The sequence below is a fragment of the Mauremys mutica genome, chromosome 2, assembly GCF_020497125.1.
Source record: "Mauremys mutica isolate MM-2020 ecotype Southern chromosome 2, ASM2049712v1, whole genome shotgun sequence".
NCBI lineage: Eukaryota > Metazoa > Chordata > Testudines > Geoemydidae > Mauremys > Mauremys mutica.
Window position 1 is genome coordinate 93,502,618 of NC_059073.1, and position 27,472 is coordinate 93,530,089.

Sequence of the window (27,472 nt, forward strand, 5' to 3'; positions counted from 1 at the left end):
ATTCAAGCACTTAACATCCTCTGATCTCCAAAGGAATGAGGCGTGACCCTAGTGAACATGTGACCCACTAAAGAGCAATTAATCTAATCACTAATCTCCACAACCCTGTTCTCTAATCTCTAATCCTGGTGCACTTCTCCTTCCCTCTGTGTTTAAAGAAACCTCATTCATTACATAAGTATGTTCTCATCATAGCAGTCAAGCACTAACAAGTTCTGGGAGACGATGGGTGAGTGAATGTGAGTGAAATGGGCTTTGAATAACACTTTTCAGTTAATGGGTGGCTAAAGAGTCGTGTTTCTCTGAATCAATACCATTGTAGACTGTCCACACCTAAAACCTACAGCCTAAATTATCTCACACAAACAAGCTGCAGTATATCATTGGAGCGTAACAAAAGAATACTGGGCTGAAGGAATGTTTGTGAATACTGTTGAGTTCTGACATAAATGCTTTTAACAAAGGAGGTTTGCAGAGTTACCTCCTATACTCTTGGGGTTTTCAAATCAAACCAGTGACTCACTCTGAAAACAAGCAAGCAACTCAGCCTCTCAGTCTCAGAGACTGTGAGGCCTTGTCTACACTACAGAGCAAATTCAACCTAAGCTACAAAATTTGAGTTACGTGAATAGCATACCTCAAATTGATGTAGCTTAGATCTACTTACTGTGGGGTCCACACTACGCTCTCCCATCGACTGCCCCTACTCTTCTTGATCCGGTAGAGTACAGGAGTCGACGGGAGAGCGATCTGCAGTCAATTTAGCGGGTCTTTACTAGACAAGCTTTTAGTGAGGTAGATGATTCTTAAGAAGGAAAATCTCCAGTAACTGAAAAAGTGCCCCGTCTGTTTAAGAAAAATCAGGAGAGAAAAGCTGACAGGAACATCACATTAACAACTGGCACCACCAAGGCCAGAAAGTCACAAATTATGATCACTGACAGACCCCGGTCGTCAGCAAGCGAGATTGAACCTGGAACTTAGTGCATGAGCCTCTACTGTTAGCTAAGGCTGTAGAGCAGACTCATTCCTCTCTAAGGGTACGTTTACACTACGGGATTATTCCGAATTTACATAAACCGGTTTAGCAAAACAGATTGTATAAAATCGAGTGTGCGCGGCCACACTAAACACATTAAATCGGTGGTGTGCGTCCACGGTCCGAGGCTAGCATCGATTTCTGGAGCGTTGCACTGTGGGTAGCTATTCCGTAGCTATCCCATAGTTCCCGCAGCCTCCCCCGCCCCTTGGAATTTCCGGGTTGAGATCCCAGTGCCTGATGGGGCAAAAATCATTGTCGCAGGTGGTTCTGGGTAAATGTTGTCAGTCACTCCTTCCTCTGGGAAAGCAACGGCAGACAAGCATTTCGCGCCTTTTTTCCCTGGATTGCCCTGGCAGATGCCATAGCATGGCAATCATGGAGCCTGTTTTGCCTTTTGAGACTGTCACCGTATGTGTACTAGATGCCGCTGACAGAGGCGATTCAGCAGCGCTACACAGCAGCATGCTTTTGCTTTTGCATGACAGCAGAGATGGTTACCAGCCATACTGTACCATCTACCATACCATAAATTGGTAATAAGATGATCATGGTTACCAGTCCTTTTGCACTGCACCATTTGCTGCTGTCATAAGTGCCCCTGGCTGATCTCAAAAGCCAAAATTGGGAATGACTCCCTGAGTCAATCCCTCCTTTTTGGTATCTAAAAATAGAATCAGTCCTGCCTAGAATATGGGCAAGTGTACTAGAGAACCACTGTATCATAGAACCAGAGAGCACAGCTGCTCTGTGTCAGATCCTGCAGAAATTATGAGCTGTATGCTATTCACAGGGGGTGCTCCTGCAACAACCCCACCTGTTCATTCTGTTCTTCCCCCAGCCTTCCTGGGCTACCATAGCATTGTCCCCCCACTTGTGTGATGACACAGTGACTTGTTAGTGAGAAATGAGTGGAAGGCAGCCTCCAGCTGCTATGATAGTCCAGACAGGACATTAAGCAGTGTGGAGGAGAGGAGCCCAGCATCCCGCTGCTAGTCCAGGGGCAATTGAATCTTTTCTTTACACATGAAGGGTGGGGGCTGATGGAGCTCAGCCCCCTGTTGCTATGATGAAGACGGTTACCAGCCATACTGCACCATCTACCAGGAAAAATTAGGAGCAGGCGCCCTTGATCGACCTCACTGATGCTAGTCGGCATGGTTACCAGTCCTTTTGCACTGCCCCATGTGCCAATAGGCTGATGATGACAATGGATATCAGTCTTATTGTACCATCAGCCACCCATGGCGGGGAGGGGGGGGGAGCAAGGATGTTGGTGTTGAGTGCTGCAGCATCCCGTCTATCTGCAGCATTCAGTAAAGATAGGGTGACATGTAAAAGAGTCAAGAGAGGATTGTTTTCCCTTTCACTTCTGGGGGTGGGGGGGGTGTACGTAAATTGCCGAGCTATGCCCTGACCCACCGCGGACACTGTGTTTGACCCTAGAAGCATTTGGAGCTCAGCCAAGAATGCAAATGCTTTTCGGAGACTGCAGGAACTGTGGGATAGCTTGAGTCCTCCAGTCCATGAGCGTCCATTTGATTCTTTGGCTTTCCGTTATGCTTGTCACGCAGCAGTGCTCTGAGTCCCTGCTATGGCGTCTGTCTGGAGATTTTTTAAAAATGATTTTGAATTTCGTCTTCTGTAACGGAGCGCTGATAGAACAGATTTGCCTGCCCTTACAGCAATCACATCCGCATGGTCCATGCTGGAGCTCTTTCTTTATTTTGATTTTTAACTGCATCGCCACACGTGCTGATCGGAGCTCCACGCTGGGCAAACAGGAAATATTCAAAAGTTCGCGGGGCTTTTCCTGTCTACCTGGCCACTGCATCCGAGTTCAGATTGCTGTCCAGAGCGGTCAGTGGTGCACTGTGGGATACCACCCGGAGGCCAATACCATCGATCTGTGGCCACACTAACCCTAATCTGATATGGTAATTCCGATACTAGCGCTACTCCTCTCGTTAGGGAGGAGTACAGAAATCGTTTTAAAGAGCCCTTTATATCGATATAAAGGGCCTCTCAGTGTGGACGGGTGTGGCGTTAAATCGGTTTTACGCTCCTAAAACCGGTTTAAACGCTTAGTGTAGACCAGGCCTAAGTGCCACTAGATGGGACAGAACACCACACCCAGAAGTGTGGATTACAAGTACACTGTGCTGAATACAAGAAACCCAAGAAAAACCTGTGAGTTTGCTTTTTAAATTCCATGCAGGCAGCTATCTGGTAACATTTACTAGGTCAAAAGGAGGGTTCCAAAAAGTTCTCTTACAGCTGATAAATACAAACTTTGTGAAGAAGGATAACTGCTGTTCAAAATGCAACATTAAACTTTTAGGTTTCAGAGTAGCAGCCGTGTTAGTCTGTATCCGCAAAAAGAACAGGAGTACTTGTGGCACCTTAAAGACTAACAAATTTATTTTAGCATGAGCTTTCGTGAGCTACAGCTCACTTCTTCGGATGCATAATCTTTTAGATTGGTGAAAACTACTATTGGTGCAGTTAAAAAAAAACCCAAAACAAAACCCTAGGCTATTACAGTCATAGATGTTTTTCATTTATTCTTTCATGGACAGAGGAATGAGCAGCTAAAAAGTTAAGATGAAGAGATAAGAAACCTGCTAGTGCCTTTTTCTAATTAAAAAGACCCATGCTCCCCTTAGTTTTTCCAAATGGAGGGGAGCCAATGCCTGTGGGGTGGGCTAGATGAGCAGCAGAGAGGGAAAGGCTGGCCCTATGGCATACTCCCTTCACTCCTTCCTGTGCCCTCCTGTGGGACTACAAGGGGTTCCACCTAGAGCTGGACAGAAAATGGGGGTGGGGAACCATGAACATTTTTGACAATTTCAAAGTCATTCTTCTCCACAGGTTTCACAAAGGAATGATTTTTAATTTATTCATAATGCTTATGAACATTTTTATTGAACGTTTCTGTTTTTAAAATTTTTCAGTTTTTCATTCCCCATCCTCTCTTCTTCCCTTTCTCCTCTCATCCACTTTTTATTTTTTCTGGAGGGGAGAAGAGAAGAAAAACTGCTCAGAGAAAAAGACTACATTTTTTTATTTTCCAGCTTCATAAAAAAAAATTTTTAATGTTAAAAAATGAAAAAATCGTGTATACATTTCCAATTTTGTAAAAAAGCTATTTTGGTTGAAAATAGTGTTCAATTTTTTTTAAATAATTTCGTGTTTCATTTTTGAAGCCTAGGATGGATTCGGGGGCAGGTCTCAGTCAGATGCTGCCCTGTCCAAACCCAAAGGGCTAGGCAGCCTAAATTACAGCAGACAGGTGTGTCAATCCTGTTCCCATTTGTATTTGTGGGAGTTCTGCCATTGAGTTCAGTGGGAGTGAAACTGAGCTCAAATTCTGCAGTAATTTGTGCTACTTCTTACTCTTTCAGGGGACCTTCTGGGGGGCAGCCATGGCAGGGGAAGTATCTGTCCAGGGACCATACAAAATCAGGCTAAAAAAGGCACACAGCAGGAGGGGAAACAAAGGGCTTCTATAGGAATGCCTACTGCCCCTGCCTCCAGGATCATCATCTTTTTTCTCCCCAGCAAGTGGGGCTGGACCTTCAGCTACTTCTGAGGTGGGATAGATCTTTCTCAGAACCAATATAAGAATTCAAAGGAAACTCTTTGTTTTGAATAACTTAGGAAAGAATGAGAGTGATGGCTATTTTATATTTCCCACTGTTTATAAATACCAGCTCTGCTTAGATAATACACACTCCATACTTACTATTTTAAATTGTCTCTTCGCCCTATCCTCCTCACATGCACAGAAAATGTGAACTATTCTATTGTACTGTGACTCCAAAGTGGTAAGCTTTCTTGGCAAATTAATACTAGTGAATCATATGCAGTAATTATTCACGATTCTTGAGAGGAATTTGCTTAGGCCAATCAATGTCTTTGCTGTTGATTTCCAACGCAGGCAATATGAAATCTCACAAGCAGAAGTGGCATGAAATCAAAATCCTGGAGCCAGACACGTTTGGACACATTTAGATCCAGATCCAAACAAGTATAGTCTCCTATCTACTGAGAAAGGCACATCTGCTTACAAGCATATCTTGAGGGGAGTGCCTGAATGTGTCACCACTAATATAATCAGCTAAGTGTATATATATGGCCTTGTTAGGAGATGATTTCTATAATTATTTAAAATACCCAGGGCTTAGATTGTCACATCCTTATTCAGACATGCAGGGGAGTATGGGTCTCCTTATTCTGACTGTGACTGTAGTGGGAGGATGGGAGAGCAGGCCCTGATTTCTCATACTGATCTTTGCACGTAAATAGACAGAGCGGGGACTCCAGACCTCCCTTCACAGCACTACCCTGCTAGATGGGTATATAATAAGTTGCCTCTCAAAAAAGCTGAGGAAATTTACTCCTCAGAACAAAGGAGTAGCCGGTGAAGAATTGGGAGTTGAGTCACAGTTTGTTCTCTGGTCTGCTCCTGGGGCAGTATAGCTATGTGACACCTCCTCTTCAGGGGAGATTGTAAAGTTATAATCTGGGGACCCCCAGTAATTCTAAATAGGTTGGCTCAGTTCACGCTCTGTACTGTCACAAGCATGGAAATATCTGAGTCATTCACAGACAATTAGAATACAAATCCCCGTCATTTATATATGCCACAAACTTAAAAATCAGAAAATAAATATGGGGTATTTCAATATAAATAATGATCTTGCTTGGTTCTCTTTAAATTTTCCTCACAGGTCCTTTTACCCAACTTCTGTCAATCTGTAACTTCCTGTTGTTTAATTTATCTTTTTTACTTCTTTAACACTAAACACAGCACTGTGCCTGAGACCTAACCAGTACTGAGCAGGGTAGCATGATTATCTTGCTTGTTTCACAAGCTATTCAGTTAATTCAAATCAATATAAGATTTGTCTTTTTCGCAATATCATTTCATGGTCGATTTACTTAATTATTTGCTGTATCCTCCAGAGCATTCCCTATGTGGTATCTCAGTCTATGCTGTAACCCCAATTCATAGTCATGCATTTAATTATTCCTTCCTATGAGAATCAATTTACATTTATCTTTCTGACTTTCTTTTCACTTACTCAGTTCATTTTTGTAAGTCAAAGATAGTGATGCGTTAGCCTAGCACTGAGCTATGGAATCTCAGGTCTTTTTCTGACTGCTGTTACTATTTTGTTGCCCCTCAGTCTTATTATTAACAAAGCCTCATCCACTACTATTGTATACCTATTTTACAGATTAGATAAGAGAGGTTACTTCAGGCAAAGCTACGAATAAGACCCAAATCTCATCCACTTTGTCACACTGCCTTTCAGAATGAACATGCCCAATTATGTGCTTGCATAACCCATAAAACTGCAGTGATGCTGTGACCCTCTAGCAGCTCTAGCACATACAGAATTTTATGACTCTATTGCGTCCACACTAACAGACACATTTTTTTAGCATAAATGATAGAGACTCATGCTTTTACCTCCAGGTACAAGTGCCATGTTCAATCCTCACAGTTTACCCAGAACAGGGACACTGTTACACTTGGCTATGCTTTCTGTAATCTCTAGATTACACTCTGCTCCCAGTACCAGGAACAGAAACCACAAATCCTTATGCCCAACATTCCACTAGTGTAACACAAATGGCTGTATAACCCACTTGTAAATTGTGCATTGTTTCCCCCTTTATCAGCTGATTCACACAGGGGATAATAGTATACTTTCCACTACCAAGGCTCCAATAGCTGATGTGGAAGAGATATGGAGTGTGGATTTTTAGGTTCTGGGTTCAAATCCTGTAAATGAACCACATGAGAGAAAACTGTGTGTAAGAGAGAAAATAGGAGTTATTGCTGGATTATTTTGCAAAACATTATATTTAGAAGTTAATTTGGATGTTGTGTTAATATTTGTTTTATTGTTACATTTAGTGTTTGTATTTTGGTTAATGGGAGCTGTTTCTTTTAGAGACTGAGCGGTGTCTCTGAGAGTTTATCGATGCATCCTCTCCAGAGAGGTAAAGACTGCCTATGTAATTTCCCAATAGGTCAGAACTTGATTTAATAAATGTTATTTTCCAGACACTCTTGCAAGTGTAATGTTTTTACTGCAGGTCATCAGATCTCTGCTTCAACGTTATTTCCATCTAAAGCAGTCGTTTTCAAACTGTGGGTCGCAACCCAGAACTGGGTCACAGAATGGAAGGAACTTGGTCTCAGTGGCTCTGGTAAGCACCACCGACTGGGCCATTAAAAGTCCCATCAGCGGTGCTGCCCAGCTAAGGCAGGCTATTCCCACCTGTTCCGACACTGCGCTGCGCCCCAGAAGCGGCCGGCAGCAGGTCCGACTCCTAGGCGGGGGGACCATGGCGCTTCGTGTGCTGTCCCCACCCCAAGCACGGCTCCACACTCCCATTGGCCGAGAACTGGCCAATGGGAGTGGGGGGGGGCGCAGTGCCTGCAAGTGGGAGCCATTTAGAGCCACTTGCGCGCCTCCTCCTAGGAGCTGGACCTGCTGCTGGCTGCTTCTGGGGCGCAGCATGGTCTGTGTTTCCTGGCTGCGCCCCTGAACAGGAGCCACCGGAGGTAAGCCCGTGCCTCAACCCTGAGCCCCCCCAAACCCAGAGCCCTCTCCTGCACCCCAAACCCCTCATCCCCACCCCACCCCAGAACCTGCACCCCCAGTCCAGAGCCTTGACCCCCTCCCACACCCCAGCCCCCTGCCCAGAGCCCCCTCTCATACCCTGAACCCCTCATTCCCAGCCCCACCTTGCAGCCCTCACCGCCGCACCCCAGCGCTCTGCCCCAGTCCTGAGCCCCTCCCACACCCCAAATCCCTCATCCCCAGCTCCGTTGGGTCGCAGGCATCAACAATTTTTTTCAACTGGGTCCCCAGAAAAAAAGCTTGAAAACCACTGATCTAAAGGATATGTGGTTGCCCATAAATGAGATGAGTTTGGTAGGTCCCAGTTTCAGCTCCCACATCACAAACTCACCCCCACGCTTTGTGCTGAATTGAAAACTCCCTGGGGAGACTGTCTCTCTCTATGTTTTTGTATAGTGCCTAGCACAATGGGGTCATATTCACAGTTGGGGCCTTCAGAGAATGCTCCTGCATGGGGACCAAAATTGTGTTACTTGCAATACATTTACAAGACTTGCTCACGTTGTAACTGTCATGATTATTTAGGATGTGACTTATGATTTTTGAACTTTTTGTGGTTGGCAATGCAGTAAGCCAATCCTCAAATTATAACTAAGAAACCCCCAGGATTAAATAGTACCTATGAAATTATTGCCCCAGTTTATTAGTTCCATGAATCACTAGAAAGACTAAATTCTGAAATTCAATTGAGAAGAAAGCATGGGCCCCTGTTGTCTTACCTCTGAATCCGAGCTATCCAGTTCAGCCAACGTAGGGGCTTTAAGGAGTCTTTTTCGCTGCATTGTCACTTGGGTAGGGCTGACGCCATTCACCTTTGCTTGTGGTGTCAAGCCACCATTTACTACAGAGCTGTCTGCTAATTTTCCTGAGGCCTCTGGTGTGGATACATCTGGCAAAAGAAACAAGATGGTTGTACTTGGACCTTAGAAGGAACAGATATCATGGCAATCAACTTGTGATACCCCTCTCAGCTCTTACTGCCAAGGCAGTGTGCACAGAGAAAAACCTCACTATGATAATTACATGTGTAAGGTTATTTTACTTTAGCAACATGTTCCTCAGAAAATTACAGGTCATGGTGTGTGGTACAGACATGATGTGAGAGCATGAGAGCAGTGGAAAAAATAGCAGTGCACTCTGATTTTTTTATACTTTAGCATTAAAAAAAATCCTCATTTAAAGGAGTAAACATCCTGCCACCTAATGATTTGCTACAATTAGCTAAATAATCAGAATCCAAAGAAACAGGGATGCACTGCTAAAACCAGACAGTGGATCTCCAGTGAATACCAAGACCATTCTACATTGAAATTATGAGTTTTGACACAAAACAAACACAAACTATTCCAGTGAAGGTGCAATTATGCTTTCTTTACTCATATACTGAACAGCAATGACAATGAGTTATACATATCTTGTCTAAAATGTGCATAATCCCATCTTTATATTTTAGTGCATATTAAAAACGAAAATATATGCATTTGGTCAAGTCTTGCATCATGTAACAATGGAATCATGGGACCTGATTCTATTTACTCCTACACAGATTTTACATGCGTGTAACTTCATTGAATTCAGTAAAGGCGCTCTGGATAGTCACCAGTATGAGATCAGAATGAGGCACATATAATGTAAGCATGAGGTCTGCTGTGCCGTCTAAACCTAGACAATAATCTAGCTTTTGATATTCTGGCTGGGGGGGAAAGGTGAGATTGACATGTCGGTTTTAACCCAGAAAAAGAGCAGAGAAAGGGTGAGGTTTCAATATGTTTAAAAATTTTCTGTGTGTTTGGAAGGGGCACCATTTAGTGGGAATATTTACATCTCTGGTTTGCATATTTGCCTAAGCATCTGGCCTTTCTATCTATGCGGTTATATAATCCCCATCAGTGTAGTGAATGACTACCTCATAATGTATTTGTCCTCACAACACCCTTGTGAGTTAAGGAAGTGTTATTCCTTACAACATTTTACATCTAGAGAACTAAGGCAAAGAGAGGCTAAGTGACTTGGCCAAGGTCACACAGTGTCTCTGTGGCAGAGCAGGGAATTGAGCCTCCCATATCCGACACTAGCACAATCACTGGATCAACCTTTTTAGTCTCTTATGTAGCTGCACTGGTGTCAATAGCTAGTACAGACATAGTTTATCCTGGTACAGCATAATTTGCCCTGGGGTAAATTGTCTGCATTACAGGAATTGAATAGGTGCAGCTTCACTGGTGGCTAAAATTACCTTGTGTACACAATTTATAGTAATTTGCCTGTTGTACAAGATTCTCATTTAGGCAGATTTTTACTTTAAACAATAATCTGAGTTAAATTAGTTACACATTTTTAAAGGAAATCAGGTAATGGCTAAATGTTGGGAGTAGGAAAACAAAATGGGTGAAGGGCAGAGAGTACAGTGTAATTCCTCAATAAAATTCTACCTGCAACTACAGAAGTGAGAAAAGGGACTATCTGGATCATGGGACTACTCCAAGCCGGTGAATCTGAATACTACACTATTATTATAGCCTCCAGGTTTTCCCGGCCAAGAGTCTTCCATCATAGGCCACTGAACTTCTCCACTCTTTATTTTTATGTCTTCTAGGGTATTACTAATGGGCCTCTCGAATGGTACAATATCTTCTGGGGCTGAATGGCTTTTTTCCCCTCCTTCCTGATTTTCAAAGGGGACAACATCAGTTGTCTTCCTGATGTTGCCACTGCCCAACACGATTCCAGAAGGTTCTGCCTTCTCACCCCCATCTTGTAGTAGCATTAGTAGAAAAAACATTCCTGCTGCCTGTGCTGCCTCTTGGGCTGACAAACCTCATGATCGCTTGCATACAGTTTCTCGGGAAATCCCCTTAACTGTAGCTAAGGAAATCTTGCACATAATAGCTCATAAGAGCCAGAGAACCAGCAATGGCAGCAAGAACAGGATGGGTATGTGCAACTTCTCTCCTCTCAAAACCCTTCTTGGGAACACAAGACAGTGATCTCACAGCCTGAAGAATGGGGAGTAGGAGAAAGGACCCATGTGTCCATAGCCTTTGGACTTCTGAGGTGGTAGGTGGTGTATGCAGGTGATTTGCATCCTACAAAAACATCCAAGTAAGGGGTGGCATCCAGATCTTGGAAAAGGGGCTCCTAGCATCAGGGGAATCGATGTGGAGAACTGTATATTCAGGACATACATTTTACAGGTCAATGTTTCTTAAACATGCAGGTGCCCTCTTTTGACCAAAGTATGGGACATATGAGACATCTATCATTTGTGTTGCCTATCCATACACACAAAACCTAGAAGAATTCTATTTTTAGACAGGAAGCCCACAACTGAAAGAAGTACTTAAAATGTTTAGAAGTGTTTACTGATTTACTGCAATACCCTGAAATACAAGTGAAACTTCAGGTGAATCTACTAGAACATAATATATCAAATTTGTTTTGAATAGCTCTTAAATACAACATGTCATCCATCATCCCCCTCTACTCTGAGGAAATCCAAAGGGAAAGTTTTTCTGAAAAAACAAACACACACACACAAAAAAACCCCAAAAAACCCACACGCCTAATTTGCAAAAAAAAAATTTGTGAATAAAAGGGTTGAGTTCAGTTTGCTAGGATTCACGTGGTCAGACTATTAGTTATTTGTGAACATGTGGACAACTGCTGGATACTTGTGGAAAAAAATGTGAACGCATAAAGTTTCACAGATTTCAGCACAAACAATTTGCCCAAAAATTCTAACAGTGTTGTTTGTTACTCTCTAGTCACATCTGTTATTTTCCTGTTTAAAATGTTTCAGTAATCTAATCAGGAATCAGAAACATTGCCATGTGCTGATTAACCACACCGCTCCTAAAAAAAAGACTGAATAATCAAGGTGGACAGCTCACAAATAACCAATAAACTGATACTTATTAGTAATGAATTCCCATGAAGAAAATCAGATTTGGTTTGCAAACAATTAGCTGAAACCAAGAGTGGACTAAATTTATAACAAAAAAATACCCATAAAATATTTGAACCAGTTCTAGATCATACAAATGATTGTGAACATTTCTGAGGTGATTCAGCTGCTGCCCAGACAAGCAAGTGTATCTAGGGGGTCCTGAAGTGAACATTGTATTACAGCAGAAATTAAGTTTTGCCAAATAAATAGGGGCAGCAGCATCCGTTAACTGGGTTGCAAGTCACTGATTCCAAGGTAAATACTAGCTGAAGCATTAGGATAAATACTTTTGGTTTCTCTTAAGCTATCAAATATTTCAGGCCACGTGGAAACAACAAAAAGCTGTGAGTTTGATAACTTGACTACATAAGCCATATTTTGTTAATTCCTTTTGTGTTGCTACTTCTGTGTCTGTGACTAGTCTTTAAGGTTGTGTGTGTGTGTGTGTGTGCGCGTGCGAAAGACCAAAAAAACTAGGATAAATTGAAATTTGTTTTTATTTACATGTAAAACTACTACTTCTCTTATGAAACAGGGAATTAAGTAGATCACAGATTATATGTTAACTAACCATATGGTGTTTCTGTCCTAAACAGCTTTCATTGACACATGATGGGAACAGAAAACTGGACCTGGTTTCTACTGTAAAATATGCTCCTTTGCCTTAACATTTTTACAGCATGTTCAAGCGAAGGCAGAAAAGAAAATGGATTCTCCGGATTAATATACGTTTGTCCTACATTAGTTACATTGTGAGAATACTGGGAAAAGACTATATGATGAGTAATTGTAGCACAAAGGTATGCTCTTCATTATGATAGATGACTTCCATATTTAATTCAGACAAGAAAACTAATTAATAAGTATACTGAAAAAATTATTTTTCTAGGTGTGGGTACCATGCTCATTACCATGGTAACTAAACTAATAGATTATCTGCCTTTCCTGAGCATTTTCCTGACATTCAAATAATGTGTGATTCTACTCAACATCTCTGAGTTTTGGGCTTATGAAGAACAACCCCTACTGGAGCCTGGGCACAGCAGCTTTGGAAAACAAGGAAAGCATTAACTTTGTAGATATGAAAAACAGCAGTTTCTGCAGCAGTTATTTCATTTTTTTGTGTTCGATTTAGAAGACAAAATGGGTTGTATGTTTACGGTCAGATGCTCCCATCTTTTGAGCCATATTCAACACAGGTCGGTCGAGGGAAGCACAAGTGGCTTTAAGTTACCTTTAAGACAGCTGTAACTTACATCCAGCTACCAATGGCTCTATTCTGCCAGCTGGGAATAGGAAAGTCTTGTGCACATCGTATTTCCCCTAGAAATGTTCCCTGTGCCAATGGCTGAGAAGAGTGGCACATACCAGCCACACTGGCTCAACACCCTCAAGTTTCCCTAACACAAGGGGAATCCTTCACTACTCGGCTAAGCCAGCTTTACAGCTGCTTTGGAACACCAGAACAGCACAAAGCTGCTGTAGCAGGGCCAAGAACATTTTCTTTAGCATGAAAAATTGAGAGGAAGGTTCTGCTTTTCAGTGAGAGTTTATATTTTATGAGATCTCTTCAGCTGGGCAGACAGCAATGAAAACAAACACCAAGAAAAAATGTGAAAATAATAATTACAAAATGGAAGCAAATTTAAAACCCTCCCATCAAAATAAAGAATAAAGCAAAAGTATCAACAAAGCAACAAAATTAAACAAAACCATTTGTCTGCTTTTTATTTACATCCCAAACTAAATCATTTTGTGTTGTCTGATCTGTTGTCTCACTTCTCCTTGTGAGAACGTTTTCATCACCCCTGAATTTGCTTCCAAACATCATGTATAGGATCATTCAGACAACAAAGCAGTATCACATCTCTGTGTGAATCACATGAGTGTTAAAGTACATTTAGCAAATGGATAAAGAAAACAGGAAGAGTTCTTCAGTGGTCAGTAAGAAAGATCAAATCCAAGGCATAGTTTAGTACTGTAGGTTGCTATGAAGTAGTTTGTATTTAACAAAGATATTATGATAATCAATTAATAAAGGATGGTTAAGCAAAATCATTTTGGATTTAAGTAAGTAAGGAACACATCTCAGATCCATGACTGAACAGGAATCCTGAAAAGAGCAAGTTAACTGAAGACAAGAAGAGAATAAGCAAACAGACACATGTAAAAGGGATAGTGCTGGATATCCTCCCTGTTATGCTGATCAGTAAGGGTACTCTTGCCATGTTCTGTTCTACTCTCCTGCACTATCAGCTCATTCAGCTTTATTCGGAAGTAACAGAAGAGTTTAAAAATAAAAGTTTGACCACTTACACTAGTATCTGACCTTATGTACAAGGAATTTCCAGATCTTAAAAGGACACAGTGTAGCACCTAACATGAGCACTGGCTAGGGGAACATTTTGCCACCATTAGACAATGTTATAATACGCCATATTAGATGCTTATTCTAAACTCTGCTGTTGGGATTACCAAATTGTCATGCTTCTTTACATCATGGTAATAAACCATTCAAATATGGTCTTTCTAGATGATAAATAGGAAAACATTGGGCCATATTACCTCCTCCCACTGAAAAACCCATGGGAATGAATTGGAAATATGGGGGTGAGGGAGGAGAACTTTGTGAGAGTCCCAGGTTATTCCTTGTGTATGATGGCAAATGAGGAATAAAGAAGGTTTTGCCTCCCCACAGAATGAGGGGATGGATTTTACTGCTTGTCTTAGGGATCTAAAGATCATTCATGTGGAGGTCCCATAACTGCACCAGCTCTGAGTCATGCCTTCCTAGCTGCATGGAAAGGATAAGATCTGAGTGTAGAGATTCCCCTCAGTGCATAGGTCTCAGGGGCTGATGTGGCACATTGGTATGAGGTAAGAAGGAATCTAAATGGTTGTGAATGAGGGCGTTTGGCTTCACACCTCCGAGCACACTCGTCTGAGAGTGTTCAGGAGCACTGCAGTCACATTGCAGTCTGTTATTGCTTATACCCTTCCTATAAAATAAAAGGCAAAACTAGAGAAATCTAGCCATCTATTAGGTTCCCATCCCAGCTGTAGGCAGAATACTACAGCAGAGATGGGACCCTTCACTACGTAGAAGGTAGTTTTCTTTCTCGGGGGGAGGGGGGGTCGGGTCAGTCTCAGCGATAAGTCCTGCATCCTCATTAAAACTTTAAATGCTTCATTTATGATCACTGAGATTTCCTCCTCAAAGAGAGGGAATTCACAGAGAATTAGACAGAAGAACATGGGTACATTAAAAATTAATAAAACATTCCAAGATGGTGGCCCAGGAGTGAGTCCCCATGGATTTGTTAGAAGCTTTGCACTCTTCTTTTACATTTTAATGCTGCAAAGCTTATTGGAGCGAGTATGTATAACTAACAAAGACTGCAAGGCTTCCAACATAGCTAAGTCACTTGTTCTTCATACGAGTCCCACAGTGCACTGACAAATGAGATTAAGTTATACACACACACACACACACACAATATAGATATATACATCGGAGTTTCTCTGCGCAATGTGTGTGTACGTGAAATGTTAATTTAAAAAATTTCAATAAAAGATTTAACAGTTTTTGAATAATCTCAAGAAATAAAATATTGAAGATGGTCAAGTCAAAAAGTGATGCCCTAGACATTTGAGTTTAACACACTACAGTACTTATATTTATTGGTCAAACCAATACTAAAAGATTTAGCTTAAAAGTAAAGCTTCAGGGGAAAGGGTTGATTTAGGTAATAATAAAATCAGACTTTAAGGTGAACTAGTGTACCAAGCCCTTTCCTAGAGTTTAGGGCTAGCTGTGGACCACTTTATTCTTCACAAAATTCAATTACAGGTGAAATATAGTAGTTCCTCATATGTGTATATCCCTATTTGGTAGCAGAACTATAGATTTAAATAGGAAATCTAGCTGAATCTTTCCTTTCACTGACCATGGCTTAGAAGAATCCCTTCATGTTTCTTTCTTACGTGAGGGTTAAACAAACAAATGGATGGAACAAATTTCACAGTAAACACAATAACCACGTCAGGTGTTATAGCACCTTTTACCTGACAGGTCAAAACTGTAAGACATGCTAAGTGGCCGCATTGCTGAAAAAGGAAACAAAAACAACAAAAAGAAAACAATTCAGCTGTTAGGAAGGCAAAGGGGTAACAAAAAGAAAAGATTAGGTCCACTTAAGACATTTTGGATTCTGATGCCCAGGCTAATATAAATCCAAAATGTGTCTAAAACATGTTTTTCTTTACTATGGTAACACTGGAGGTGTAAACACTATAATAGCATCACTGGCACTTGCAAATACAGTATGTGTAAAAAGATATTTTAAAAGATAGATCTGTAGAACACTGGTTTTGGAATACAATAAAACCAGATGCTAACACAAGAGATAAGCATCTTGAAAAACAGAAAGTAAGGTTTTCACTTAAAATAACATTTATGAAAGAAAAACTGTAGCTGACAGAGAAAAAAATTAAAAAGTACAGAACCACATTTCACACAAATTTCAGTGAACTGAAACAAAGATTCTTACATTTCTGGAAGCTTAATCTCCCATGATAATAACTAATTAAGAGAGACATTAAAAAAAATCAACATTTGTTATCTTTAAGGGGGAAAAAAAATAAAAATCTGACACTGTGTGTATGGCTGAATCCTATGCCTGGTTCAAAGTTGTCCCCTGTTCTAGTTTTCCTCAGTTTTCAAAATGGATCTAGTATCCTGCTGTCTCCTTTTCAGCCCTCTGAACAGTTTGTTTCCATTTGTAGGACAATAAGCAGTCAAAGGTTAACTGGGTCTGGAAAGTTTATTTAACTAATATCCCTGTCCCATATATGTATTTATTATTAAACATTTGTAGGCGAATTTTATCACTCATGAAAATGAGAGACATGGCTACAAGCAACTGCTGTGGCACAGCTGTTCATTTCAGCTTGGTCAATGCACCTCATTTCTGACATACAGTGCCTGGACCAATCCTAAACATAAACTGTCAATTATGTTAAAATTGGTTCACGTTTCAAAAATATCCAATGTCTAGTAGGGATTAGGATAATGTCAGATTCATTCTTACTTGAGACGACTTTAGCAGGTCAATCCCAACAGTAAGAATAAACACAAGGTGGAAAGTGAACTTACTGGATATGCAAAATATCTCTATTGATTTGCCTGAATGCTGATTTGCCAGCCTGTAAAATGTGCAAGCTTGTATGAACGATCCAGCAGCCACACATCCCCTTATGCTATGTGTTTAAAAAAGGTTGCATAGGAATAAGCCTTGTAAATGGGAATCAGTTACGGTTATGTACAGCAGGTGTCTGACCCAGAACCAAACCTGGGAGTAGAGGCACTCTTCCTTTAGAGCAAGAATGGACAATATAAGCCAGAGGCAACAGCAGTTGCAAAAAGAATGGCTAAATATATTAAAATCTCTGTTAAATTACAGCCAGATTTTAAATCCCACCCCCCAATGGCACACCCCTCACTTCTAACCTACAGCAAATGAAATACAGAAGGGAAGAACTGGTTTTCTTCAAGGCTACATTAGATCTACTTATTCATACCAGGAAATAAACCCTTTCAACTAAAGGAGATAAACCTTCTATGCTTCTCTTTTTCTTCCATTTTATTCAGACGTCTTATGAGCCTATCTAAACCACTCATTTCTATCAGACACTTATTCATACTGGTCACTCCTCTGCTGCAAATTTTTCTCTGTGTAATTGGTTATTCACAATATGATTACCAAGATTACTATATTCCAAATAAGGTTTCTCTATGCTTTACATAACAGAATAACTCCTGCATAGGTAGAATATACTCTATGCTTTCATTGATACACTCCAAAACTTCATTTATTTTCACTGTTGTCAACTATGTCTGTCCAGATGGTTTAAATGTATTATCCACAATCATTTCCACATCTTTCTCCCATCTGTGTTCTATGTTGGGCTTCCATTTAGATTTAAAATCCTTAAGCCTTATTACCTTACATTTTCACTACACTAAATTACATGCAATACTTATCTATCTGTAAGCCAGGACTATTTATAGCTTTCTGAAAGTGGCTGATCTTTTCCCATCCCCAAATCTACCAAAAAGATATAAATTTTGCTCTGAAATTTTTTTGATGTTTCAGACAACAAATCTATTGTGTCAGTTTCAATACGAAAAAGAAAAAAAACCTAATGTACTTCTAACACAAGAAGCAATACTTTTGAATGAGTCACAAAATATTTTTTTACTTTCTTCAAGCTAATGACAATTAGGTGTTTACACTGGTGCTCGAGAGAAAAAAAATTTTAGTCTACTGTAGCCTGTATAATAAACTCTCATGAATTCCCCATTCATACCTAAACATGCTCTAATATTCCATTTTTCGAGCCATATAACTGAGTGGTGAAAAATCTGACCAGGCTGAAAGAGGACTACAACAAAGATTTAGTCCTGCCTTCAGTGCATGGGACTGGACCTGAAGACCTTTCGTGGTCCCTTCTAGTTCTATGATTCTAAGAGGGTTCCCAAATGGAGAACATATTGTATATTAAAGCTGAATTTTTATATACTTAAGTAAAGAAAAGGAATCCACTTGAGATTCTGCCGAGCTTCCACAGTCTTTCATATAAAAAAGGGTCTGGGCAGGTAAAAAGAAACCAACAGCTGTGGCAGCCATACATCAAGTCCACAGGAGGCTCCAGATGCTCTGCAAAACAGTCTTCAGAACATCCTGCTGCTAAAAAGCATCCAAGTGCCACACAAACACTCCCTCCAAAATTGGCTGAAATAAGAGTGGTAACAATTTTCCCCTATAGACAATGAATAAATACAACCCACTTGAGTTTGGACCACTGCCTTTAAATAAATTCGCCAGGCATAAATATCCTGCCAAGCAGAACAACAGAGAATACAGGTGTATGTTGTTTTTTTGCCCCTTTAGCCACAAGACATCACTTTTTCTCTGCATAAATCCAGTTAACAAAGCTTCTCTGTGACAATTACACTTAAAGAAGGAAAATGGAAGTAACAGTTTGGAATATTTGCAACATCTTTAGTGGTCAGACTTTGCTTTAGTTCAATGGTTCTGAGGCATAAAGTGGCAACTTGTGAAAAATGTCACACTTATAGAATTTTACAATAGGCAACTGATTGTTTCATATACACTTCAGAAACAAACTGCTTTGCAATATAGATCTCAATCAGTCATTACTGAAGTATGTATGAACGCTTATAGGAGTTCCGTAACTTATACAATGAAGCAAAGAGTTACATCCAAAAATGATTGCAATGCTCTCAGCTCAAAAGTTCAGGAAAACTTAAACACAGATAATCCATAAAGGACCGTGAGATTAATGGATCTTAGAGCAGGAAACAAAAGAATAAAATGAATTTAAAAAACATCTCTGTGTAACACTTTATATTGCATATTAGGGAAACAAACCTCCATTCCCGTCCATGAGACGATCTAATGTAACTCCCTCTGCACAATAATCAACATTATGTCACTTAAAATCCCATAATTATGACATCAGAAACCTGACACAATCAGTCTAAATCACACATCTTTTATTTTTAAAACAAGAAAATAATAATTTCAAGGTACTAAATTCTTCTATTCCTAAAGTTACCAGAAAGGGTGCATTGCACTAACAGAGCCTGCAGGCTCTACCCTCTTTTGAAAAGGTAAGGGTTATTTTATTCTCCATTTTAATTGAGCTCAGTGCAAACATTGCCAATATCCTTATGTGGGGCAGTTTTGTGCAAGTACTGCTGCTCAAAACTAGTATAAGCAAAAGCAAGTACTCACCTAGCCTGCTACGCCTGATCTCATCTGGTGAGACAGGGCGCAGCTTTCTTTCTGCCTTGATTTCCTCCAGTATCCTTTCATGGAGGCTGCGTGGCCGTGGTGGGGTTGGTTTCAGTTTTCTTGCAGAGGCCTTGGGTATAAAAAGAATGAATGTTCATTCTAATCATTATTCCTGGAAAGTGATTTCACAAGGATTCTTTTAAATAGCAGATTATTCTGAAGTGATTTTACTTTCATTCACTTATAAACACAGTTGAGTACATTCCTCACAGAGATTTTTTAACAAGAACATTGGAAGTATAATTTTATAAGCAGATAAGACCAACACAGATTCACAAAGGTATCGGATAACTGCTAAAGGTAAGTGTTAAGGTTTCAGGATTTTACAATGATCTTCCTACACAGACCAGAAACATTAAACTGCTCCTATGTGAAACACACAAGAATAAATGCACAGCACACAAACAACAGATATAATTTGTACTACTACACCATTTTAAAAGAAAACACTAAAACACAAACACATTGAAAAAAGCCAGCCTTTCACTGCGAAGAAACATATTGGATTACATACAGGATTTAATGGGGGCCGTGATCGGATGAAATCCAGGATTTTTTCATGAGCACTCTTTTTTAATCGAGGTGGAATATCCCCATTGACCTGAAAGAGGAAAATGAAATGAATATTTTTATACTTTCTATTCACATTTTTGCAGTGTAATGAGATCATAATATCCTGAGGAAACCTGTAGAGTTTCACACTTACAATTAAATATATCCTCAAACTGTCATCGGTCTCAAAGAGAGGAATAATCTGTATGCAATACATGCACAAGAAATGCTGCAGATAAGAGCATTTTGGTTTTACAAATGGAAAATGAGTGCAGATGTACAGATGGAGAATAAGTGCAAGCGCAATAATATTAATTAATAAAATGTAGGATTAATCTTTGATGCAATCAGACATCAGCGCTTCCAGTATGTTTGTGGGAGAACACTGGGTTTGTTACTAGGGAAATTTGTCAATACCGCTCTTTGGAGGACAGTGTGCCAACAGGCCTCAAATGAACAAGTGCTAGAGCCACACCTAGGAAAGCAACTCATGAGCCTGGCAAAACCATTAACTCTTATACGGCCTCTAATATTCTTCTTTCAGGGAAGGCTACTAAGAGGATCATGAGGCAACTTGGGCATTATCAAAGGGCCTGAGATTTCCTTGACCTCTTTTCAGCCTTGTTTCAGACCGGGTACAAGCACACACACTGTGCTAGTCCCATTGACTGATGATCTGCTTCTGGCAATGGAAAAAGATCAACTGTCCATTCTCATTCTTTCAGATCTAGCAACTGCTATCAGCCACAATGCCCATGTCAGCACACTCTGCCAGGAGTAGATGGTGCTACTATGGAGTGGCTGCGTTCTGAATTTCATGGCCTTAGGTCACCTTACAAAGTTTATCAATTTACTCAAGCTTTAAAAATATTTTGAAGTATAAATGGAGCTTGGAAGAGAACTATAGAGTTTGATAGCATATCTAAAATTAATACTTAGTAAAACTAAGCCAGCAAAAAAGTATATCCTGCAAAAAGAAGAGGAAAAAAGAGAAATGTCTCTGTGTATGTAAGTGTTTTTCTTGTCTTCAGAGCTACAACATAATTTCTTTCAGATGTCTCAATTTGGAGACAAGGAGAAACATATACTACGCATTGCAGAGAAAAACTCTCAGTAATATATTGTAGATACAGAATATATAATAAAGCAGCTGCTCTCATGCAAGTTGCAAATCGTAGAGCGTGCTCCAGCAAAAGACTGAAGCAGTTTGGCGGGTGGGAGGGACTCAATGGCCAGTGTGAGGCAAATGAATGCAGCAGTGACCTTTTTCTGACTGCATTCTGTGCCTATTCCGTGAAATTCTCTGCTTTACCTATGTCACTGCCATGAAGTTTCTAAAAAACAAACAAATAAATATATAAAATTCCATGATTTTCACAAGGCCTGATTTATTAATCACAGTATTCAGAGAAATGGGTTAAAATAACAGATGGACTACATGGTGCGTGTATCATATTGAAACTAAGATTCTCCCACTCCTGGCCCAAGAGAGACAGACAGCCTCTGCAGCAGTCTCTCAATATCTCTTTGTAAGAGACTCATCGCCAGCTGCTGCTGCCTGCTCATCCCCTCCTTCCTTTAAAAACAGATAGGTCAGGGTCATTAACGGTTTAGGGTCCCTTTGTTCCTTGTTCAGGCATGGAGAAAAAGTCTGATTGCCTGGCTACAGCCAGGCAGGGGAGCATTTCCCAGTTAATAGTTCCCCCACCATTCCTTTAAAGACCCTTGGTATTTTCACTGGTGTATCTTTTCTCTATTGTTGTTCGATTTCCTGTTTGATTCCTCCCAATAGCTTCCTTTGATTTAATTCTCTGCAATCAGGCGGAATATCAAGAAGGTAAACTGAGGTGCATATATTATTGATAGAACATTAAAGAAGAAAATATTTCAATTACATGTTTTTTTACTGACATTTTATGATGGGGAGAATATTTTTTAAAGCAATTATGTTTTCCCCCTTCTTTTTAGAAGAATTGATAGTTTTTAAAGGTCTGCATAGTTCACATGATTGGTAGTGAGACATGAAGTCTTTTTCCTCCAGGTCACTGGTTCAAGCACTGTCAAAGTTAGTAGTGATTGAAAGTTGTTAACATTTGACAGCTGTTTGGTGAGCTGGTGATCTCAGTCCAGTCCCAACGGGACAGCTGTCTACATCACAATATAAAATAAATAATAAACAACTTTGCAGTTCTATAGGACTTTTGACCTGAGGATCTCAAAGTGCTTTACTCCCTGAATTAACCTTCATACTACCCCTATACAATCAGTAAGTACATCGCTACCTCGATATAACGCCACCCGATATAACATGAATTTGGATATAACGCGGTAAAGCAGTGCTCCAGGGGGGCGGGGCTGCGCGCTCCGGTGGATCAAAGCAAGTTCAATGTAACACGGTTTCACCTATAACGCGGTAAGATTTTTTGGCTCCCAAGGACAGTGTTATATCGAGGTAGAGGTGTATTTGAATCCCTATTTCACTACTGGGAAAGCTGAAGCACCTAATTTTCCGAACTGATTCCCCCAAGGTCACAAAGGAAGTGTATTGCAGAGCAACTGATATTATCAATAGACTCAGTAGAAATTCCAAGGACTTATGGTCAAAGCTGAGACTCTGTGCATTATGGAAAAGCTTTCATTGCCACTGTAAATGCTGTATTTTTTCTGTAGGCAAACTAACTTCTGTTTCCAAAATGGACACTCTTTCACAAGCATTGTTTATTAAAAAGTGATTACAGGAACTGGTGGCTATGAATGCCCTTACAGAAATAAAAGTCTTGGCTATGGATGAAATAGATTAGGTCAGATATGCACAGTATAAGCATATCTGTGCCACCGAGCCAGGCACAGAAAAAAAGTGTTGCATAATTGTAATTCTGCTCAGATACCAGACTGGAACCAACCACATACTGATGTTTAATCGAACTATCTCAAAGCACTGTCAAAAATATCCCAAATGTTTCTTTTGTAAAAATCAAAATGAAAGAAAAACGCTTACATTTAAAATTCTGAAGAATTTTGTACAAGAGTACATTAAAACTAGTAACATTACCAATTAGAAAAAATGTGGCCTGAGTGTATAAGATCTACCAGAAATGTAAATAACCACATAGCAAAAGCACAGTGAGAAGAAAACACAGTCAAGAAGGCTTCCCACACTTGCTTTCAGCCCACCACTTTCACATTCAAAAAACAAACGTCATTTGTAGATAAGCAGGTTGGCTGCAAATGGCAAGTCTAATTTTGAATGATTATGATACTAAATATCTTGTATTTATAACATGCCTTTGATCCCAAGTGATTGAAAAGCACATTACAAATGACATTCAAAAGAATTGCTCTCCTCACCACTGAAATGAAGCTCTCTCAACACAGCCATACCAAGCAACACTTTAGAAAAAGCAAAGTAGAACAATGTATCTCATTGACAATGGAGTAATCAATTGATAATATGTTTTGTATGATCTGGAAAATTTCAGGAACTCTTGTTTTTGCTTCACCATCTAGAAAGACATGACAGCTTTCTCTATTGGGAATATATATATATTTAGCTATGACCCATGACAGACAGCTAAAATATGCTGTACTCAGGAGAGCTAACTGAACTTGTAAGGATCTGTGAACCCTTCAAGCTTCAGTAAATTTCATTTCCTATCAAACTGCATCCATATTATTATACAATTTTCTGCACAGAAATTCTTTGAGCATGCTCAGCAACAAAACACAAACTACTAGGTGGAAACTTTATAATAAGAAACTAGTTATTTTTCTAGCATGGAGGTACGAGCAAGTTGTAGTCAGACAAAGTAAGCAATAGTGTCAGAGACAGTGCCATAGATTTTGTACCTGCAGCAGATTCTAATCCTAATTCACTTTTATGCCCATATGACCAAAAGTGGCTTTAGACAACCTGCCTAGTATTTTTCACATATAAGAGGAGCAGGACAGACATGGATGCCTGCAGGCATATAGTACATAGCTAGCATCTGGATGTCAGAAAGAGCAGCTGTGCCTTCAACCCCAACCACACGAAGAAAATCTTTTGAGAAGAGATAGCCGCTAACTTGTCAGAGGTCAAATTAGAGGCTATGTTCGCAAAAGGTGAACTAGACTATCGTCCAGGGCTCCTAGTCAAACAACATTTCTGTACTGAATCCATGTATTGTGTCAAAAGTAAAGGGCCTCTCGGTTTGTTTTTCCTTTGCTCTGTGGTTGATATTAACAACAACACAGCTCTCTGAACCTTAGCTATAAGATAGATAGCATTACTACCTAGCTATGTACCTATATTGCCCTCATCATCATAGTGTCTCAACAGCAGCATCAATTGCAGGAAAGCTGCTGAAGAGCATATGTCACCTGCTCCCCCTGGAGAAATGTGGTGACTATCTTTGCTTTGTTTTCCTTTTTAGAGGTCAGGACACTCAGCCTGGGCCCCTCAGACCTCTCAGGGAGCTAGGAACCTCGACCAGCCCCCTTTACAGAAACTATTTAACTTTTGCCTTGAGGGGTGAGCACAGACTGCTTTGTGGGCTGCAGGATTATTCTGTTGGCCTTTTTCATTCAGACTGCTTTTTGCCTGCAGAAGGGGGGAATCCCCCATAAGACTACACAGTGCTACACCCTGAACTCCAAACTGTCTCTACAGCGATGTCCATATCCAAGGAAGGACGTCTGGGATGAGAGAGGTGCCCACCCTGACCCAAAGATACAACCTATGACCTATATCTGTCACACTCAATTGATAGTAGAGCACAACCAGTCACATCAGGAATAACTCTCTCTATTTCCCTATCTGTAAAGTAAGGCTAACAACACACTTGCCTAGCTCACAGGAGAGCTGTGGGGACTGACGAGGTAATGGTCACATATCACTTTGAAACACATGAAGCACCATATAAGTGCTTAGAGTGATTATTATGGAACGTCTATTGGTTCATCAATAGTTTCCAGACGACCATTCATACTCACAATGACTTCTTGTGAGAGGAAGTGGGTGTGGCTACATTCTATTATAAAGAGTGGATATTTCCATTCTATTCGATGTGCCAATCTATTGGGAGTGGGATAGGGGCAAGAAAGAATCAGAAGCCATCCAAGCTCAGTGAAAAATTCTGTGATTCTAGAGCAAGGCACAAGGTGTATCAACAATAGAGCTTGTTAAAAACCTTCCATCAAAATATTTTTGGGTGGGAAAATAGCTTTTTCAACCCAATGAAAATCTGGTGAGTTTTTGTCAAGAAACCTAAAATCCTATGGAAATCCCCACCCACCCGTGCAATCAGTGGGCAAAAACAAACAAGGAAAACTCAAGGCAGTTCTCAGTGCTGAGAGCATTGACACCATTCAAATCCAGGGATTTCTGAATGTGTTCATCACTGTTAAGAAATCTTCAGTCCTTGGTATCCATTATTAATTGCATGATAATGACAATTTTAAAAACCATTTTATGAAGCAGGTGCAATAGAAGGTCTGGGAGATTCCAAGACATACCAAGGAGTAGGTGATCCTCATACAGAAAATGCATCTTCCTGACAGTCACTCCTAAGTTGTACATGAGTGTCTGGGAATTAATTCACTGATATTTGAAAGCTTGCCTCAATGTCTCAGCTTGTTCTCTTGACTCCAAAGGAACACTGCATTGTGCTGAAACAGTCATGCCCAAATCAGAACTTGTGAGCCTTTAATAAAGCTGAAGACTTCAAGGGAAGGTACTGATTCCCATAAGGTATCAGTCCTGAGCTTTAGATTGGACTGTCCTACTTCAATAATATAAGTGCCTATGATGAAGTTTGCAGATACTTTAGGCTTTCCTCTTTTATGATAGTATGAGATGCCATTCTCATGCATTTCATACTTTGAAAAAGCATCATGGCCAAGCAGCTCTGATGTAATATATATCTTTACAAAATTATGTTATGATCTGTCAGTAATGTACTCCACAGTATGAAGAGCCAACAAAAAATTCATATTGATTGGGAAGTACGGCAAGACTGTTAACCTGAATGTTAGTGTTACTAGGAAGTCAACACAAAATCCATTTGTTCAAGCATATCAAATGTAGGTTTCCTGTCTCCTGAAATATTTTAGTCCTTGTCACCTAAAAGCAAGATGCACAACATTTTGAGGGATCCATTTTTTCTTAATTAATATTCAAAATTTAGGAAACAGTAAAAACAAAGTAAGAATAGCTAACTACATGACTGAAGTAACAATTCTGAGTTTCTTTGAAAAACAAAGTGAAAGTAATGGTGATTGGTGACTGTATAGATTTATCACAATGGTATTCTCAACTCACCATAACCTTCCTTAAGGTATAGCGTTTGGATCTAATGTCATCCATTAGCATTTCATAGGGTGTGAGCTGATATTCTATTGGAAGTGGGTTATACTGACGCTCTTGAACCTTCTTAAGTTTAACACCGTCCCGCAAATCTCGCATCACCTGTACCCAAAAGCGGGCCTGAAGAGCCAAAGGAGACAAATTAGGTTTCAGAACACTTATTATACACTCATTACTACTGAGTACCAATGCGGTTAAGACAAAAACAGCTGACTCATCACATCAGAGCACCTTTGAACCAACTAAATAAGACTAAATTTATTTTTTACAACAATGAAGTAGGTAGGTGTTACAGTGGGTTTGAAAACCTGGCTCAAAACCCATCTTGAACTAGAAAACAAATCTGGTGGATTATTCTAGTCACTAACAGAAATCCCAAAATCACAATGTAATTCAGTAGATCACTAATGGCAGTGTTGGATTTCATTTGTTTTCCACTTTTTCTATGAGTTATTACTAATTCATACTACAGAAACAAAAAAAACCTTAAATACTGTTTTTTACAGAAAGCAGGTGACAGTTAACAAGTAGTTTAAGAACATTAGATTTTTTTCATCAAAATATAATCTGTCGAAAACGATGGTATATGACTGCAGACTTACCCAGTCAGCATTTTTCAACTCATCAAGGTCTGTGCTGGATTCATCACTCCTTTCTTTGTCCATTTCCTGAATCTTCTTCAGATTCTGTCAATTAAAAGCAACATAGTACATAAACTGTATAAGAACATAAAACTGTATTGAAATAAAGTAGAAAAGGTTTAATAGAATATGGTTTCTTCTGCATCTATTCATCTTTCAAAATTTACATGGTGGATATTCCAAGGAATGTTTTCAGAACATGTACAGCAGATTAGAAATTAGGCTTCCAAAACTGTTAATGAAAGGGTGCCCTTCTATATATAAAAAAGGATTCGAAAATGCTGGAGAGGATGTGAAGGAATAGGACTTTTCTGCACATATCGTGGGAATAACATAAGAAAATAGTATTTGGGAGGAAAACAAATAGAAATTTCAAGATAGCTAAAGACAGACTACTCACAGAACTCAT

The 27,472-nt window shown here is 39.9% G+C and overlaps 1 protein-coding gene across 5 annotated transcripts in view; it reads right to left on the bottom strand.

Moving 5' to 3' along the window:
- The window catches only part of SPIRE1 (spire type actin nucleation factor 1), a 176,801-nt gene that overhangs the window by 16,672 nt on the left and 132,657 nt on the right, over positions 1-27,472 (bottom strand). For all 5 annotated transcript variants that reach the window (XM_045006336.1, XM_045006339.1, XM_045006340.1 and 2 more), the window contains 5 exons: positions 27,025-27,108; positions 26,378-26,542; positions 20,042-20,128; positions 19,468-19,597; positions 8,421-8,590 (listed from right to left, as the gene is read on the bottom strand). In XM_045006336.1, the coding sequence (XP_044862271.1) occupies positions 8,421-8,590; positions 19,468-19,597; positions 20,042-20,128; positions 26,378-26,542; positions 27,025-27,108 (636 nt within the window). The remainder of the gene's footprint in view (positions 1-8,420; positions 8,591-19,467; positions 19,598-20,041; positions 20,129-26,377; positions 26,543-27,024; positions 27,109-27,472) is intronic.